Source organism: Panthera pardus, unplaced genomic scaffold (assembly GCF_024362965.1).
Source record: "Panthera pardus isolate Hobbes unplaced genomic scaffold, ASM2436296v1 HiC_scaffold_17, whole genome shotgun sequence".
Taxonomy (NCBI): domain Eukaryota; kingdom Metazoa; phylum Chordata; class Mammalia; order Carnivora; family Felidae; genus Panthera; species Panthera pardus.
This window is the reverse complement of record NW_026526732.1, coordinates 138,792,393-138,810,029: the sequence shown is the minus strand read 5'-3', so window position 1 is coordinate 138,810,029 and position 17,637 is coordinate 138,792,393. Positions and strand designations below refer to the sequence as shown.

The window sequence follows — 17,637 nt, the reverse complement described above, 5'->3', positions numbered from 1 at the left end:
ACTCACTGCATGGTGCTGGGAACTGTCCAGGACCAGGGTTCCAGGAGAACAGAGCTCTTTGTTCCCATGGCCGGCCCTATACCTCCCAGGTAGTTTGCAGGGTAATGCATCCCCCCTCCCTACACTTCCTATCCTCCAACCCATTGATTAGGCCTCATGCCCAAAGAAGAGTTGAAGGCATGGGAGCCAACATTTTATTGGAGAAGCCAAAATCAACACATTTTATAAGTACCTTGAAGTTATAGAATTTGCTACGGAAAGGGATTGGGAAGGCCAGGAGGCCACCCTTTAAAATGTGGTAGCCTAGTTCCCCTGACCAGATAGAAATGGGAAAGGCAGGAATTGGCAGAGAATGTCTAGACCCCCCGGTCTACCGTAGAGCCTAGGCCCAGGCCACCTGAAGCCCACCTTCCCCCTGTGGGACTGAAGAATTCTGTAGCTTCCAGTAGGACCATGGAGGGAATGGGTGAGGTCCAAGTTAGAGTGACCTCTCCTGTGAGCATCTCATTTGGATTTTATCTCCACGGGGTCATAGATGTAGCAGCCCACATCACCAATGTTCACACCTGAGAGAGAGAGCCCCATTACCAAGGGTCCTGGTGCTGGGGGGTGTTGGGCTGAGGGATGAAAGGAATTGGGAGGGGTCTGGGGTGTGTTTGACCACAGGGAAATTTGCCCACACATCCCCACAGACCCACATGCCATACTTTAGGCCCACTGTCTGGGGTGTGGCTACCCACCTTTGGGGCCAAACAGGTAGCCGTAGCAGGGGATGTGGCAGTAGGGGACGCCGTCATGCTGGGACATAAAGAGAAAGAGAGCCATCTCAGCTTGGCTCTCTTCCCATCTCCAGCCTCCCTCCTCCCCACACAACCACCCATCCCTACCCTGTTCACCTCAGCATGACTCCCAGCAGTGAGGGTCTTCCGGCAGCGCTGGCACCTCAGACAGGGTCGGTGCCAATTTCTGCCCAAAGACATCACCTTCTCAGCTGGTGATGGAGACATTTGGTAGTTCTAGGGGCATGGCAGGGAGACCTGCCTACTTTGCACCACCTCCCTACACTTTGATGCCCATCCTCTGCCCCCCTCCCCAAGCTTTCCATTATCGCTTACCAAAATAGACAGGTTCTTCGCAGCCAGGGCACAGTGAAGTCTCTCCAGTGAATGTCTTCATGTGGGGATGGCCTTTAAGGGGAAGAGGCCCTGGCTAGGGCTGAGGTGGGGGCCATGCCTAAGCAGGGCCCACCAGCACTGGCTCGCGCACATGGCTTCTTCCAAAAGCCATGCTCATCCCAGAGCCCCCCACCCAGGTGGCCATGAGTCTGCTTTCTTGGACAGAGCTCAGTTTCCTGTGGCCCCTCGTCCTGCCCCATCCCTATCTGCAGGAGGGACCACCTACTTCCTTCTCCTCCCAGGGGCTCAGGTGCCCACCATCCCAACCCTGTCAGCAACTCAATCCTCAGGAAACCTGAGCTGATACAGGAGCTGGCCAGGGCATGGGTGTCAGGTGTTGGGGAGCATGGTGTCATTGCCCACTCTAGGGGATGGGAGGGAGGAACAGGGGGAGGGGAGAAGTGGAAGAATATGAGGGGCTGGCCCTGTCTCAATGACCCCTTGCTCCTAGGTCATCCTTTCCATGGCCTTGGCCTGAGAGAGGCCCGAATTCCAGGTCAGGTTTGCCTCTGACTAGCTGTGTGTGACTGCACAAGCCACACACTTTGCTCTCTACACACTTTGTTTTCCTTACCTGTAAAATGGGGATGATGATGCCATCTACCCAATTTACTTCTTAACTCAGCAGCTGACATAGGGAACCCCTCTCTCCCCCGCCAAAGTGCCATGGACAAAAGAAGACTTTGCCACAAAGTTGTAGGAATGTGAAGCAGAGGACTAGGTGGGAGACTGCCACCTGGTCCTACCCTTTGTTCCAGCCTAAGGATGAGGAGTAGCTGGGGCCCAACTTCACTTACTTTTCTTGCCCTGGGGGAGGCCAGTCCTGGGCCTGGGGGGGCTAAAGCTGCTGGGGCTGAGGGGAGTGGTGCTGGCAGGGGTGGGAGTGGGGGAGTTGTAGAGGTAGGAGCCCACACCACCAATGTTCACCCCTGCAGAGAAAACAGGGGCAGTCAGCCTTGAGTCTCCAGCTCCCAGCCACAAGGAAGGTCCTGCTGTCCCCTGGCCTCTTCTAGGCTGGTACTTACCCCTGGGTCCGAAGAGAGCCCCATAGCATGGCTTGTGGCAATACGGCCTCCCGTTGTGCTAGGCACAAACAGAGGAAAGAGGGTTGCTCAGGGCTAAGGGGCAGGGGGGGGGGGGGGCGGTTCTACTGTGTCCTACAGGCCTTCCCTCAAGTCCAGTTGCCAGGTGTATCTGTCCACTTGCCTGGTGGGGCTGGTGAGGCTGGGAGGGGTGGAGGGTAAGCTGGCATGCTAGAATTGCCACTGTGGACAGGAGAAAGGGCAAGAGCAGGCCAGAAAACAGCATTGCTTCCCTCCCCTCCCCATCAAAAGGCACCGGGTCCACCAGCACAACTCAGGCGTCCCAAGTCCTGGCTGGTGTGGGGCCCTCCGGGTAGATGGTCTTGCTAGCTGACTGCTGAGGTTGCCTTCGGTGAGCTTCCTGAGCGGAAACTGGGGACTGGTGCTTGGAGAACAGGGACAGACAGAGGGCTGTGCGCCCTGGCCAGGCCTCACCTCTGCATGCCCTCCTGGGGACAGGACGCTGTGGCAGCGCTCACATTTCAGGCAGAAGCGATGCCAGTTCTTGCCCAGGGAGCTCACCTTCTCCGCTGTGGGGGACAAGGTGGAACCGGGCTGTGGGGGAGCCAGGCCTAGCAGCGGGCGCCCCCATTCCCCTCCTCAGCCCCGCCCGCCCTGCTTCCTAGAGACTACGAGGAGTGTCCCCGGGAGGCCAGTTCCAACCCGCCCGAGTGCCCTGCTCCCGAGAGGTGGAAAGGGGGTCTGAGACCACACGGTCGCCAGTTCCTCGCATTCTCAGGGGACGTCCCATCTCCTCCTCCCTCCTCAGCCCGGACCTCACCGAAGAAAACGGGTTGCTGGCAACGCGGGCAGGTCCAGCTCATGGCTCCGCGCAGGAAGCTGGCGCCGCACACAGTAGGCACCACCTAGGGGGGCTCCGTTCCCGCCCCCTTCGCTGGCCCCTCCCATGGCTCAGCTTTGAGCCTCATTGGGCTGGATCCGAGGCGCCTCGGCGCCTATTGGCCGTCAGAAATTTAGAACAACTCCACCTGGGAGACGGTTACTTCCAAAACTAAAGCCTCCGGCCGGTGGAGAAAATAGAAGGACGTGAAACCAGACTGGAAAGGAAGATAGAAATGAAGACGCCTGGAAGGGTGGCACTAGTTTTTGGCTTGGTACAAGAGGAAAACTATCCAGAGTGTAGACGCCATGAAAACACTATTATTTCCTTAAAGTGAGGGGTCAGGCATTCTTTGAAATGTTTTAATTCAGCCTTGACAGTCTCTCAGGTGGTTGGTTAAGAGCAACGGAATCTGGGGAGCATCTCTGCTATTTACTCTCTGGCTTCAGGCAAATTACTTAAGCTCCTTCTGCATCCGTTTTATTTGTACAATGAGTATAATGACAAATCTCTACCTCATAGGATTGTTGTGGAAACTTAAGTAGGTTAATACATGGAAAGTGCCCAAACAGTGCTTAGCACATAACTGCTATAAAAGTGATAGCTATCATTATGATGGATCTCATAATGAACTCAAGATTCTTTGGAAGCCTCAAAACTGGTATGGATACAATAGCTTGCTTGTGAGGGGCACCTGGGTGGCTAAGTCGGTCAAACGACTGACTCTTGATTTCAGCTCAGGTCATTATCCCAGGGTGGTGAGACGGAGCCCTGCATTGGGCTCTGCACTGACAGTGAGGAACCTCCTTGGGATTCTCTCTCTCCCTTTCTCTCTGCCCCTCCCCTGCTCACACTCTCTAAATAAACTTAAAAACAACAACTTTTGCTTATGACATTATAATGCTTATTTTTAAGATTTTAAAGTAATCTCTACAGCTAATGTGGGGCTCTAACTCACAATCCCAAGATCAAAAGTTGCATGCTCTTCCTACTGAGCCAGTTGGGCTTTATAATGCTTCTAAATTTAAAGCTATAATTCAGACACTAATTACATATTCCTAATTTTGTTTTGAGGTGTTTTAGTATTTGTTAAAAGTAGCCCAGCAGCACCTCAAAGGACACTTCAAGAAAATCCACAGAGAATGGGAGTAAATATTTGCAAACATGTATCTGATAATGATCTAATAATCAGAATATATAAAGGACTCTCACAACTCAGCAGTAAAAAGACAACCTGATTTGGGGTGCCTGGGTGCCTCAGTCAGTTGAGTGTCTGACTCTTGGTTTTGGCTCAGGTCATGATCTTGTGATTTGTGAATTCGAGCCCTGCATAGGGCTCTGTGCTGACAGCGCGGAGCCTGCTTGGGATTTTCTCTTTCCCTCTCTCTGTGCCCCTCCCCTGCTCATACTCTCCCTCTAAATAAATAAATTAAAAAAAAAAAGAGACAGGGGCGCCTGGGTGGCTTGGTCGGTTAAGCGTCCAACTTCGGCTCAGGTCATGGTCTCGCGGTCCGTGAGTTCGAGCCCCGCGTCGGGCTCTGTGCTGACAGCTCAGAGCCTTGGAGCCTGTTTCGGATTCTGTGTCTCCCTCTCTCTCTGCCCCTCCCCTGTTCATGCTCTGTCTCTCTCTGTCTCAAAAATAAATAAACGTTAAAAAATAAATAAAAAATAAATAAAAAATAAAAAAAGGAGACAACCCAATTTTAAAATGGGCAAAGAATTTGAATAGATATTTTTCTAAAGAAGATACACAAATGGCCAACAAGCACACGAAAAGATGCTCAACATCATTAGTCATTAGGGAAATGAAAATCAGGATCACAATGAAATATCATTTTAGACCTATTAGAATGGCTATAATAAAAAAGAGGAGTAATAACAAGTGTTAGGGAGGATGTGTCAGAATTGGATTCCTCATATGCTGTTGATGAGAATGTAAAATAGTGCAGCCTTATGAGAAACATTCTGACAATTCCTCAAAAGGTTAGACAATTACCATATGACTCAGCAACTGCAATCCTAGGTATATGCCCAAGATAAATGAAAGCAAAGCACGTGTCCGCACAAAAACTTGTACATGAATGTTCATTGTACTGCTGTTCACAATAGCCAAAAGTCCATCCGTTGATAAATGGATAAACAATGTGGTATATCTGTGATAGAATATGATTCAGCCATAAAAAGGAATGAAGTATTGATGCACGCTACAACATGGATGAACCGTAAAAACATGCTAAAGAAGCCAGACACATAACACCACATGTTGTATGATTCTATTTGTATAAAATGTCCAGAATAGGAAAACCCATAAAGATGGAAAGTGGATTAGTGGTTGCTAGTGGTTTGGGGTGGAACAGTTGGGCATATCTGCTAATGGGTATGAGATCTTATGGGGAGATAAAAATGATCTGGAATTGGTGGTGATAGGTGCACAACCTCATGAATATACTAAAAATCAATGAATTGTATACATTAGAAGGGTGAACTTTATGGTGTGTGAGCAATTTCTTAATGACAATGCTTGAAGAGAACTTATTTTTTTAAAAAGGTAGCTCAGAGGGTCACCTGGGTGGCTCAATTAAACGTCCGACTTCGGCTTGGATCATGATTTCACGGTTCTTGAGTTTGAGCTCTGCATCGGGTTTTGTACTGACAGCTCGGAGCCTGGAGCCTGCTTCAGATTCTGTGTCTCCCTGTCTCTCTGCCTCTCCCCTGCTGTGCTCTCTCTCAAAAATGAATGAACATAAAATATTTAAAAAAAAAAAAAAAAAAAAAAAAAAAAAAAGGTAGCTCAGCAAGTGAGGGGCAGGAAAGAGAGCTGATTACTGTGTGCCAGTGCCCCAGCAGTGAAAAGAATACCTCGATGAAGTATTAGGTGGTAAAATTAAGACTTTTCTGGAGTAAGCTTCTTTGTTTTGTCAAGTCAGCTCAGAAACAGCCGAAGGGGACTTTGTGCTAAAGTTATCCTTCAGCTGCAGTGCTCTGCTCTGCTGGGTAAGAGGAGTCTGTGTCTCAGGAGTCAGAGAACCCTCTCTGGACTTGAGTTCCCTCAACTGGGCAATGGAATGGGACTGGTGTCTATGAACTTCCACTTAACACTCCCGTTTCTTCACTTGTCTCCATCAGTACTTTTTGCTTATAACACTTGTTTTATCCTCCTTGTTGAATTATAAAGGTGCAAGGCTGCACACCGTGAAACAAACTTTTCTATACATTTTCATTGTTTCTTGTTTTGGGAACTATTTCAAGATCCTTAGTTGTTGTTGTTGTTGTTGTTTTTTAATGTTTATTTTTAAGAGAAAGACAGAGTACACATGGGGGGAAGGGCAGAGAGAGAGGGAGAGACAGAATCCAAAGCAGACTCCAGGCTGTCAGCACAGAGCCTGATGTGGGGGTCAAAACTCATGAACCGTGAGATCATGACCTGAGCTGAAGTTGGACGGGTAGGGGAGCCACCCAGGCACCCCTAGAGTTTTGTAACTTTCTTGATGGGCTTCCTTTTACAAATTTGCAAAATATTAGTTTTAGTCTCCACCAATATTTACTCTTGTGTTTCTGCCCCTCTCATTCATTTCTTCTTAAAGAAGGCAGCTTGAGATTCATTGCTTTTTGTTCTCTATGGTTCTCATGGAGGTCCCACTTCAGGAGGCTGGGAGGACTTCGTTGTAGTTATTCTTAGACATTGTATGTATTCTCCTTTAGGAAGGTTAGCTTCATTTGTCCAAGGATCTATCCTTTGAATTTCCAGAGCAATCCTTTCCCAAGGCCCTGTAGCTCTTTGTGCTGGATCACCTTGGACACATGCCTCAGCCTCCTAGAGAGGTCATCTTTACCCTTGCATCCAGCACAGGGCCCTACACAAAGAAGCCAGTGTTGCAGTGTGAGCACCATGCTGCTTTCACACAACTTGCACTGAGTTAGTGGGGCAAGTGCTTTGCTCCTCCTCTCTTCTGTGGCCTTCCTGTACTGTATGGCTGTAACAAACACAGTATGCCTTGTCTTTTCTATGTCAGTGCTTAGGAAAGACTAGCTGAAGCTCTTCCTAAATATTGGCCATCCATTTGTACATACAGTAAATCACAGTATTCCACTCTTCTTCCTTGCCTGGCTGCTATTATTCTGTCTCTTTTAAAAGAGGCTTTATAAAGAATGTTAACAGGGAAAATGAACACTTCTTGTAGAAATGCCCTTGTTTTACTGACAGTGGCTGTTATGAATACTTTGTGTGACTAAAGCCTCTAAAGTGATATTTTAACAAATACCACACGTGGCTAAGTCCAGTTGAGTGTAGGTATTACCCATTCAGTTGTCAGGGTAGAGTTTGTGTCATCTAAGAGGCAGGTTCCTCTTTCATAAAGATGATTGTTCCCTTGGTGCTCCACCATTACACCCTACTTTTTTTCCTGCACAGACCGGTCACAGTATCTGTATACTTGTGTTACACTTATTTACTTGTGACTGAGACTCATCTGTTTATCTATAGTACCAAGTATAGTGTGGATGCTCAGTAAATGATAGCTACTATTATTATTTTTTAAGATTTTTAAGTAATGTCTACACACAACCTTGAGATCAAGAACTGCATGCTCCACTGACTGAGCCAGCCAGATGCCCCTTTTGTTTTTATTAAAATCTATCGCTAACACTTTTTACTTCATGTTTTCAAGGTCTATTGTTAGGTACATGTATGCTTTAGGATTGTTGTCTTTCTTGATAAATTGACCCTTTAAAAATTTTTTTTAATGTTTATTTATTTTTGAGAGAGAGCGAGAGAGAGAGAGAGAGAGAGAGAGAGAGCAGGGTAGAGTCAGAGAGAGAGGGAGACACAGAACCTGAAGCAGGCTCCAGACTCTGAGCTGTCAGCACAGCAGGGCTCGAACTCACGAACCATGAGATCATGACCTGAGCCAAAGTCGGATGCTTAAATGACTGAGTCACCCAGCTGCCCCTGAATTGACCCTTTTATTGTTGTTGTGAAGCTGAAGAAATAAGCTCTTCAACTCTAGGTGGTGGCGAAGATAATGGCCTCAAACACTGAGGGCTGTCACATGGACAAGGCATTAGGGGCACTACTGAGACCCCTGGAGACAGGTCACAGGGAAGCAGATTTGGATTCTGTCCAAGAAAAGAACCCTTTTGCAGAACCCAAACGTGAGTGGATGTTTCAGACAGTAGTAAGCTTCCTGTCCCTGGATGTTATAAATAATGCTGGACAACAAACCAACTGATCGCCAGCGTTGCAGAAGGGATGCAAGCATCATACACAGGCAGACCTTCGGGGTTTCTTCACAATTTGACAGTACAGTATATGATTTTGTGATTCTATTCCCAAAGAAGAGTGTAAAATTTGTGTTAGCAAGAGAACACTGTTAAAATAGAGACAGCTATCACCTATGGAGTACCAGTCATAGGCACTGTACCTGTTATTCCTGACCCTACAACAGCCTGATGAAGGGTTTAAATGCTACATTATCAATTGTACATAAAAGGAAAGTGGCCTGGAGAGGTTAAAAGATTTGTTCAAATCATACAGACCCAAGACTCTCAAGCTCTCAAGCTCTTTCCACCCCCTGCTTCTAAGCATGGTTTCTGCTATGCTGCCCGTGTGTTTCAGTCTGAAAAGATACTACACCTGTCTGCACACCACCTCTGTAAAGATAAGAGGACCTATCCAGGTAAATAATGGGTTACAAGAGACAGGAAAATGTCACTGAAACTTTTCCATGGCTTCTCAGTACCCTCAAGGTAAAGTTTTTAACTTGGCTCTAAGGCCCTACACCTTTCCAATTCTAGCCATTTCTCCTGTTTCTCTCTCCAACCATACTAAATGAGCTTCTTAAACCTGCCAAATTCCTTCCTGCCTCACGACCTTTGCAAATGCTATTTCTTTTCTGAGAACTTGCCTCCTTAAGATCACTAATTCCTCACTAATTCCTGCCTAACTTTAGGTTCCCCTCACCTACTCAATACCAGGCTACTGGCCCCCGGCACTCTCTCCTACAATATCCTGTGCTGGAGGGTCCAGGGGGTACAATTGATGATAACTGTGTTTTCCTTGCTTGAGAGTTCAACCACACAAGGAAAAAAAGACAAATGGAGACTCATGATAAAGTCTACATTGGTAGCTTAGTGGGAGAGTAAAACAGGTCTGACAACTTCCTGCCCACCTTCCCCACTCCAGTCTAGGCTTTGTCTACCCATTAGTCTGTGAGCTCCATAAGGGCTGGACCAGGAATGCTTTGTCAACCACTGTGTATGTTTCCGATACCTCGCTCAATCTCTGATACACAGTGCTCAATAAATATTTATTGGTGAAAGAATGTTAAATGTTATATACAAGTCTCCCTCAAAAAATGGGTAGATGAGGTCTAGTGAAGAGATGTGGAGTTAGGAGGGGACTGGTAGGAGTTGAAAGTTTTGGTACAACAAAAGCCCTGGAGCAAGGGAAGCTTAAGTGCCGAGGAGTAAGAACTCAGGAGTTTCTCTCTTGATATTCATGAGGATCAGCATGTATGATACAAACCAGAATATGATTTAAGCTGATCCTGATTATAAATACTAGGTAACTAATAAAATGAGAACTGAAAATTTGCTTTGGCAGCAAACCAGTTCCACTAATTACAGTCATTCACAAGAACTTACTAATTAAACTTAATTAGTATGTAGCACAATTATGTCTATCATTAAATATATGTCAAATGAGAGAATGTGGGGAAGTGTTATGTAAACTGTAAAGCACCATACAAACTTGGCTGCCATATGTCAGGTTAGCATTGCAGTGGGTTTTGATTACAACTATAAAGTCCACTTACTTTATATCTTTGTAGATTTGTTCAAGTATATGAGCACATGCTTGACTTTTAAGGCATTATCAAAAACTTTGTTCCTAGATGACTCTTGAAAGGTTTCATTCAGTTCTGGCATGTTAATGAAAAATTAGTCTTACCTCTTGATCATTGTGTTTCTTAACCTTTATTTCCCATAACCTGTGTTCTCCATATTCTGAATATCCCCTCCAACCAGTAAACTTTGTCATTTATATTACTTTTAAAAAATAGAAACATATACACAAAACAAAAACAGACTGAAATGCTTTCTTAAAAACACACCAGCAAGTCTGACCTTTTCCTTTGTTTTCCACTTGTCATTACACGAACCTGGAGAGCCCCCTGTATACAGCTACTTGTGGTTAGCTGCTTAGGGTTATTAAGTGGGCTAGATTTTGTGATTCAGTGGCATCAGCTGTGCGCTAATTCAGAATGAAGATTGTAGGAAAGGACCCTCTGATCCTTTACCACAGTTGCCTTCAACTTATGCTCATGAAGAAATCAACAACAGCTTCAAATGGTGGTTTTCCATAAAAAGATGAATTTGGTTTCTCAAATATCACTTCGAAATGTATATTTCATCTCAAAGTATATAAAAATAACTATATCCAAATAATTTGCAGCATGAAAAATTTATTTATATGCTGGAAACTGAGAAGAAAACAAAAAGAGTGAAACTTGGTGGTCAGCCTGCTATAGACCTGATATTCATCGGCAACTTCCTCATCTAAGGTGTGGTGGGTAATTTTTTACAATATATAAGAACAGTCCTTCCAGGTCATGAGACCATGTTAATGAAACTAAAATAGTTTAATCTTATGAATTCAGAAAAATGCAAATGCTTACCTTTTTATAGAGGAGTTTCTCAGTTCCTCTATGAAACTCAAAATCAGAGAATCAGGAGTCAAATTCCAGGCTCTTCCCACTCCAAAATGATTGGCTTTTCCCCTTCTTCTCTGGGACTTTTGGAAGAGGCAGAGCTAGAACATCTTTATTCATAATCTCTTACCACCACCACCCTCCACCAAGGACAGGGCAATAATTATCATATCTTGTGGGGACAAGAACTTGAGCATCCGTATTGTGATTAAAAGTCACTAAGAGAAAGGTTACAAACGTAAAGGCAGCACTGAATCTTTGCAGCTCTACTGAGGACATTTTATTTTCTATTTAGAAGTATTTCCTTTGGGGGTGCCTAGGTGGCTCAGTCAGTTAAGCATCCAACTGTTGATTTTCACGTCAGGTCATGATCTCACGATTTGTGGGTTCGAGCCTCATATTGGGCTCTGCACTGACAGCGCGGAGCCTGCTTGGGATTCTCTCTCTCCCTCTGTCTCTGCACACCCCCCCCTCAAAAATAAATTGGTAAACATTTAAAAAAAAGAAAGCTTAAAAAAAAAGAGAAGCATCTCCTTTGAGGAATCTCACCTTCCCCCATTCCACATGAATTCAACTTAGTCTAGATTGTTCTATAGGGTAGAGCCTGCCTTTCCATGGTGAGCTTATGAGCAGGGCCTGGTGTGAGTACTTCATCCACCTGGCCATAGTAACTGTTCAGGGATAGGAATGTGGACCAAGTCACACTTGTCTTCATCCCAGAGATTTTTGGTGTTATTAGGAAAAATACATTTTTCATTTTCTAGATAGAAACCTATAAGGACCATGGCAGCTTGAGACTGTAGGGACTATCCTGCCCCTGAGTGAAGAGAGAATGAGGCTAAGCAAAGCTGAGGGAAAGGGGAAGAGAGGGTCCTAATGACATCTCTGATCTCCTGGATATAACGCTGCCCCAGTTTTCCAGTTACCAAATAAATTATCCCCTATCCATTTTTTTCTTAAGCTTGTTTGAGTTAGATTTCTGTTATAACCAAGAGTCCTAATTAATACAACATGCATCTTTACACAGGTAGAAGTACCTCTTCTTGTACTTAAGAATTACGTCATGTTGTATAAAGTTCTGACACTGTAGATACCTTTATATACATGTTTTCTTAATACATGATTTTTAGGATAACCGTGTAAGAAAAAAGACTAGACTGATATATTAAAAAATGGATCTTAGACAAGTTATCCAATTAAAAAATGGGCAAAGGATTTGGAAAGCTTTCCAAAGAATATATACAAATGGCCAATAAGCACATGAAAAGATGCTTGACATCTTTAGTTATTAAAGAAATGCAAAAAAACCCCATAAGGATATATCCTTTTACATCCACTGGGATGGCTGTAATCAAAGAACAATAACAGAAAATAACAAGTGTTGGTTAAGATGTGGAAAAAATAAAACCCTCCCACTTCTGGTGGGAGTACAAAGTGGTGCAGCTGCTATGGAAAGCAGTTCAACAGTTCCTCAGAAAGTTAAATATATTGTGATGTCACAGAAATGGCATGGTAGAGAGTTACAAGAATCAGTCCTCCACTGAAGCTGTCATTAAGCTGGCAAAAACTGAAAGAAGCAACTTTTTCAGAACTCGGGAGTCTAATAAAACTTACAATGGAGTCTAACCAGTGGGATGCTTAATGAAGGAAGCAGCTATTAAATATCAGTAACAAAACGTGGCATTTTTGTTTACCTGTCTACCATCCCCTCTTCCCCAGTTTGGTGGTGGCTGTGGGACAGTGGCCCATATTCCTAGTGTGGCTTGTTAGTGCCAGGGGAGGATATATGCATCCTTGTTCTCAAAAGATTGTGGCTGTAAATTCTGCCCTGTCTAGTGGTTCCCCAGGGGACCCATGCTGAGTCTGACCTCTTGTTTTGCCCGCTCAGGTTGAAGCAGATTTCCAAGTAGCATCTGTTGAAAGTATTCAAAGACATATATACTACTGGTGGTTACCTAAAGCAAGAGATGGAGAATGGAATAAGCAGCAGATGGATTTAAAAGCCTGACAAATAGGAGCATGAGGAGAAAGCTACATGGGAAAATAAGGACTCTGAAGGGTTATCATGTGATTGGGGAAACCCAGCATGAAAGTGCATGTTCAGAAAAGAACTGAGAGGACCCTAGACTTGCACCTTTGGATGATCTTTGGGCTCCATGCAATCAGGAGGTGAAGGCTAAGGCAGAGTTTCAGACAAGTTGGTTTAGCACTGAACTAGTGCCCCAGCTCAGAGCCAAACTACAAAAAGCTGGTGGTGGTGGTGGTGTTTTCACTCCAGGCATTTAAGGAAATTTCTGTCAGGTCACTGGCTGACTACTGAGATAATGAAACAGTTTCAGTAGTCACACACAACAAGAAATACAGTCTTAGCAAAAAGAGTTTGGAAAAGTTAATAAACAAATGGATGACAACAGTCTTCAATAATCAACAGCAGCAAACCCTGGGAAGGCGATCTGATTCCCAGACTGACACACTGTAATATTCAAAATGTTGTTTTAAACAAAAAAATCACAAGGTATAAAAAGAATAAAGTATGATTCATTCACAGAAAAAAAGTTTATAGAAGCCATCTCACCAAGGAAGTTCAGATGTTGGACTTAACCAGGCAAATATTTTAAATCAAGGTTTTCAATATGCTCAAAGAGCTAAAGAAAAAAATTGGCAGGGCCACCTGGGTGGCTCAGTTGTTAAGCATCTGACTTCAGTTCAGGTCATATTCTTCCAGTTCATGAGTTGGGAGTCCCACATTGGGTGATCTCGAGCCCCACATCTGGTGAACACAAGCCCCAATTCAGGTAAAACATAAGCCCTGCTTCAGGTGAGCCCTGCTTCTCTCTCTCTCTCTCTCCCTCTCTCTCTCTCCCCCCACCTCCCTCTACCCTTCCTGGGATTTTCTCTCTCTCTGCCCCTTGCTCACACTTTCACTCTCCCCCCCAAAACAAAACAAAACAAATAACAATAGACAAAAACATTAAAGGAAACTAGGAGAATGAACAAATGAATAAAGAATATTAATAAAGAGAAATTATTTAAATTTATATTATTTTAATATACATTTATTATCATAATATTATATAAGAACTAAATAAAATTCTAGAGCTAAAATGTATAGTAGCTGAAATGGAAAACTCACTACAGGGATTCAACAGCAGATTCAAGCTAGCAGAAGAAAAAAATGAGTGAACTTGAAGATGGACTATTGAAATTATTCTGAGTAGAAGAATAAAAGACTCTCAACCAATATTCTATATCCAACAAAAATATCCTTCAAAACAAAGGGGAAATTAAGACCTTTACAGAGAAACAAAAGCTGAAGGAGTTCATCACTAGTAGACCTGCCTTACATGAAATGCTAAAGGGAGTCCTTTAGGCTGAAATGAAAGGGCACTAGGACAATAACTCAAAACCATCCAAAGAAAGAAATCCAGTCAAAGAAAACACATAGGTAAATATAAAATCCAGTATTATTCTATATGTGGTTTGTAACTCCCCTTTAGTTTCTCATATGATTTAAAAGGCCAATGCCCAGGGGTGTCTCAGTGGCTCAGTTGGTTAAGTGACCAACTCTTGGTTTGAGCTCAGGTCATGATCTCACTGTTTGTGAGCTCGAGCCCCGCATCAGACTCTGTGCTGACAGTTGTGGAGCCTGCTTGGGATTCTCTGTCTCCCTTTCTCTCTGCCCCTTGCCCCCGCCCCCCCCCCACCATCTAAAATAAACATTAAAAAAATTTTTAAATAAAAGGCAAATGCATAAACATTTGAACAACACTGAACTAAGTAGTCCTAACATACAGAATACTTTATCCAAAAACAGAATATACATTCTTCTCAAGTGCACATGAAACACTCTCCAGAATAGATATGTTAGTCCACAACATATCTAAAAAATAAAACTCAATACATTTAAAAATACTGAAATCATACAAAGTATCTTCTCCAATCATAATACAATGAAGCTAAAAATAACTGAAGGAAAACTGGAAAATTCACAAAAATGGAAATTAAACAACACACTCTATACAGTAACCAATAGGTCAAAGAAGAACTCACAAGAAAATAATAAAATACTTTGATGAATTCATCAAAATGCTTTGATGAATGAAAATAAAAATACAACATACCAAAACTCATGGGATGCAGTGAAAACAGTGCCAAGAGGTAAATTATAGCTGTGAAATGTTTTAAAAAAGATCTTAAATCAATAACCCAACTTTACAGCTTGGGGAAACAGGAAAAAAAAAAGAGACAACTAAAACTAAAAGACAGTAGGAAGAAAGAAATAAAAATGATTAGAGCAGAGATAAATGATATAGGGAACAGAAAAACAATAGAGAATCAATGCAATCAATCAAGAGTTGGTATTTTGAAAAGACTGACAAAATTGGCAAAACTTTAGCTAAATTTACTTAGAAAAAAAGAGAGAAGATGCAGATAACTAAAATCAGAAATGAGGGACCTGGGTGGCTCAATAGGTTAAGCGTCTGACTCTTGATGTTGGGTCAGGTCATGATCTCATGGTTGTGAGATCGAGCCCCACGTTGGACTCCATGCTGGGCATAGAGCCTGCTTAAGATTCTCTCTCTCTCTCCCTCTGTTCCTCCCCCACCCCCAAAAAGAATAATGGCTTTACTAAAACTGATATGTAGTTGGACAAAAAATTAAAAAAAATATAAAATCAGAAATGAAAGTGGGACATTACTGCTGACCTCCCAGAAATAAGAAGGTATTAGAAGATAACCCTATGAACAGCTGTGTAATTAAGTAGGATTTATCCCAGGAATGTAAGGGTGGTAAAACATAAGAAAATCAATCAATGCAATACACAACATTAATATAATGAAAGAAGAAACCCCACTCATAATCATCTAAATTAAAACATAAAAAGTATTTAACACAATTCAACACCTTGTCATGATAAAAACTCTCAGAACATTAGAAACAAAAAGGAATTCCTTCAATATGATAAAGGTCATTTATGAAAAACCTAGAGCTAACATCACAATGGTAAAAAGCTGAAACTTTTCCCCCTAAAATTAGGAAACAGACAAGGATGTCACTTTTACCATTGCTTTTAAACATTGTACTAGAAGTTCTAGCTAGAGCGATTAGGCAAGAAAAAGAAATAAAAGATATCCAAATTAGAAAGGAAACAGTAAAACTATCTCTATTCTCAGATAACATGATCTTATGTATATATAATATATATTATACTATATTAATAATATGTATTTATTTTTTAATATTAATACTATAAAGAGTCCACACACACATTCAGTCAAGTTTCAGGGTATAAGATCAACATATAAAAGTCATTTGTGTTTCTATAGCTGCCATAAATAGTCCAAAAGGAAATTAAGAAACAATTCCACTTACAACAGCATACAAAAGAATAAAACACAGAGGAACAGGGGCGCCTTGGTGGCTAAGTTGGTTGAGCATCTGACTTCGGCTTAAGTCATGATCTCGTGGTTTGTGGGTTCCAGCCCCACGTTGGGCTCTGTGCTGACAGCTCAGTCAGAGCCCAGAGCCTGCTTCAGATTCTGTGTCTCTCTCTCTGCCCCTCCCCCACTCACACTCTGTCTCTGTCTCTCTCTTTCTCTCTCAAAAATAAACATTAAAAAAATTTAAAAATATATATTAAATAAAAAAATACAGAGAATCAAATTTAGCCAAGGACGTGAAAGACATACACAAAAAACTATAAAATATTGCTGAAAGATATTAAAAAAGACCTCAATAAACAAAAAGGCATCCTATCTATGTTCATGGATTGGAAAATTTAATATTGTCAAAATAGCAATGCTATCCAAAGTGATCTACAGATTTAAAACAATTCCTATCAAAATTCCAATGACCCTTTTTGCAGAAATGAAAAGCCAATCTTCAAATTCATATGAATCTGCAAGAGGGCCCGAACAGCAAAACAATCTTGAAGAACAAAGTTGGAAGACTCATACTTCTCAATTTCAAAACTTACTACAAAGCTACAGCGATCAAAATAGAGTAGCACTGGCATCAGGACAGACATATAAACCACTGGAATAGAACTGAGAGTCCAGAAATAACCATATATCTACAGCCAATCAATTTCAACAAGAATGTCAAGACCATTCAATGTAGAAAAAACAGTTTCTTCAATAAATGGTGCTGGAACAACTGTATATTCACATACAAAAGAATGCAGCTGGACCCCTACCCCACACTATATATAAAAATTAAAGTAGATCAACAACCTAAACATAAGAGTTAAAACTAAAAAATTCATAGAAAAAATTGATGGGTAAATCTTCATGGTCTTGGATTTGGCAATGATTCTTAAATATTACACCAAACCAACAATAAAAGAAAAAATGGATACGTTGGACTTAAAAAAAATTAAAATCTTTTGTGCATCAAAAGAACAAAGTGAAAAGACAGCATACAGCATGGGAGAAAATATCTGCAAATCATGTATCTGATAAAGGTCTAGTATCCAGAACATATAAAGAATCCTTAAAATTCTACAACAAAAGGGTGCCTGGGTGGCTCAGTCAGTTGAGCATCCAACTCTTGATTTCGGCTCAGGTCATGACCACAAAGTTGTGAGATGAAGCCCCGTGTTGGGCTCTGCACTGAGTGTGGAGCCTGTTTAAGATTCCCCCCCACCTCCCTCTCTCCTTCTCTCCCTCTCTCTCTCTCTCTCTCCCCCCACCCCGCCCCTCTCCCCCACTTGTGCTCCCTCTCTAAAATACATACACACATACATACATACATACCATTCTACAACAGAGACAAACAACCCAATTAAAAAATGAGCAAAGGGCTTGAGTAGACATTTCTCTAAAGAAGATATA

General features: G+C 42.7%; 1 protein-coding gene across 2 annotated transcripts; it reads right to left on the bottom strand.

The window, feature by feature from the left end:
- Positions 1 to 166: 166 nt before the first annotated feature.
- Positions 167 to 4,492, bottom strand: CRIP3 (cysteine rich protein 3). 2 transcript variants are annotated; one of them, XM_019457207.2, is made up of 8 exons: positions 3,039 to 4,492; positions 2,693 to 2,787; positions 2,201 to 2,258; positions 1,973 to 2,104; positions 1,116 to 1,187; positions 888 to 991; positions 741 to 798; positions 167 to 566 (listed from the first exon to the last, which is right to left on the bottom strand). In XM_019457207.2, exons 1-8 carry the CDS (start codon positions 3,079 to 3,081, stop codon positions 505 to 507), a joined length of 624 nt encoding a protein of 207 aa, XP_019312752.1. In that variant the 5' UTR covers positions 3,082 to 4,492; the 3' UTR covers positions 167 to 504. The 2 variants fall into 2 exon arrangements, with proteins under 2 accessions (XP_019312752.1, XP_019312754.1); XM_019457209.2 differs by having other exon boundaries at positions 897 to 991; positions 3,039 to 4,486.
- Positions 4,493 to 17,637: the final 13,145 nt, after the last annotated feature.

Coding starts and splice junctions, on each gene's coding strand:
- CRIP3 (XM_019457207.2), bottom strand. CDS start 3,081: ATGAGCTGGACCTGCCCGCGTTGCCAGCAACCCGTTTTCTTCG. Junction 2,105..2,200: donor GGCTCTCTTCGGACCCAGGG/GTAAGTACCAGC, acceptor TTTTCTCTGCAG/GGGTGAACATTGGTGGTGTG. Junction 567..740: donor CTACCTGTTTGGCCCCAAAG/GTGGGTAGCCAC, acceptor TCTCTCTCTCAG/GTGTGAACATTGGTGATGTG.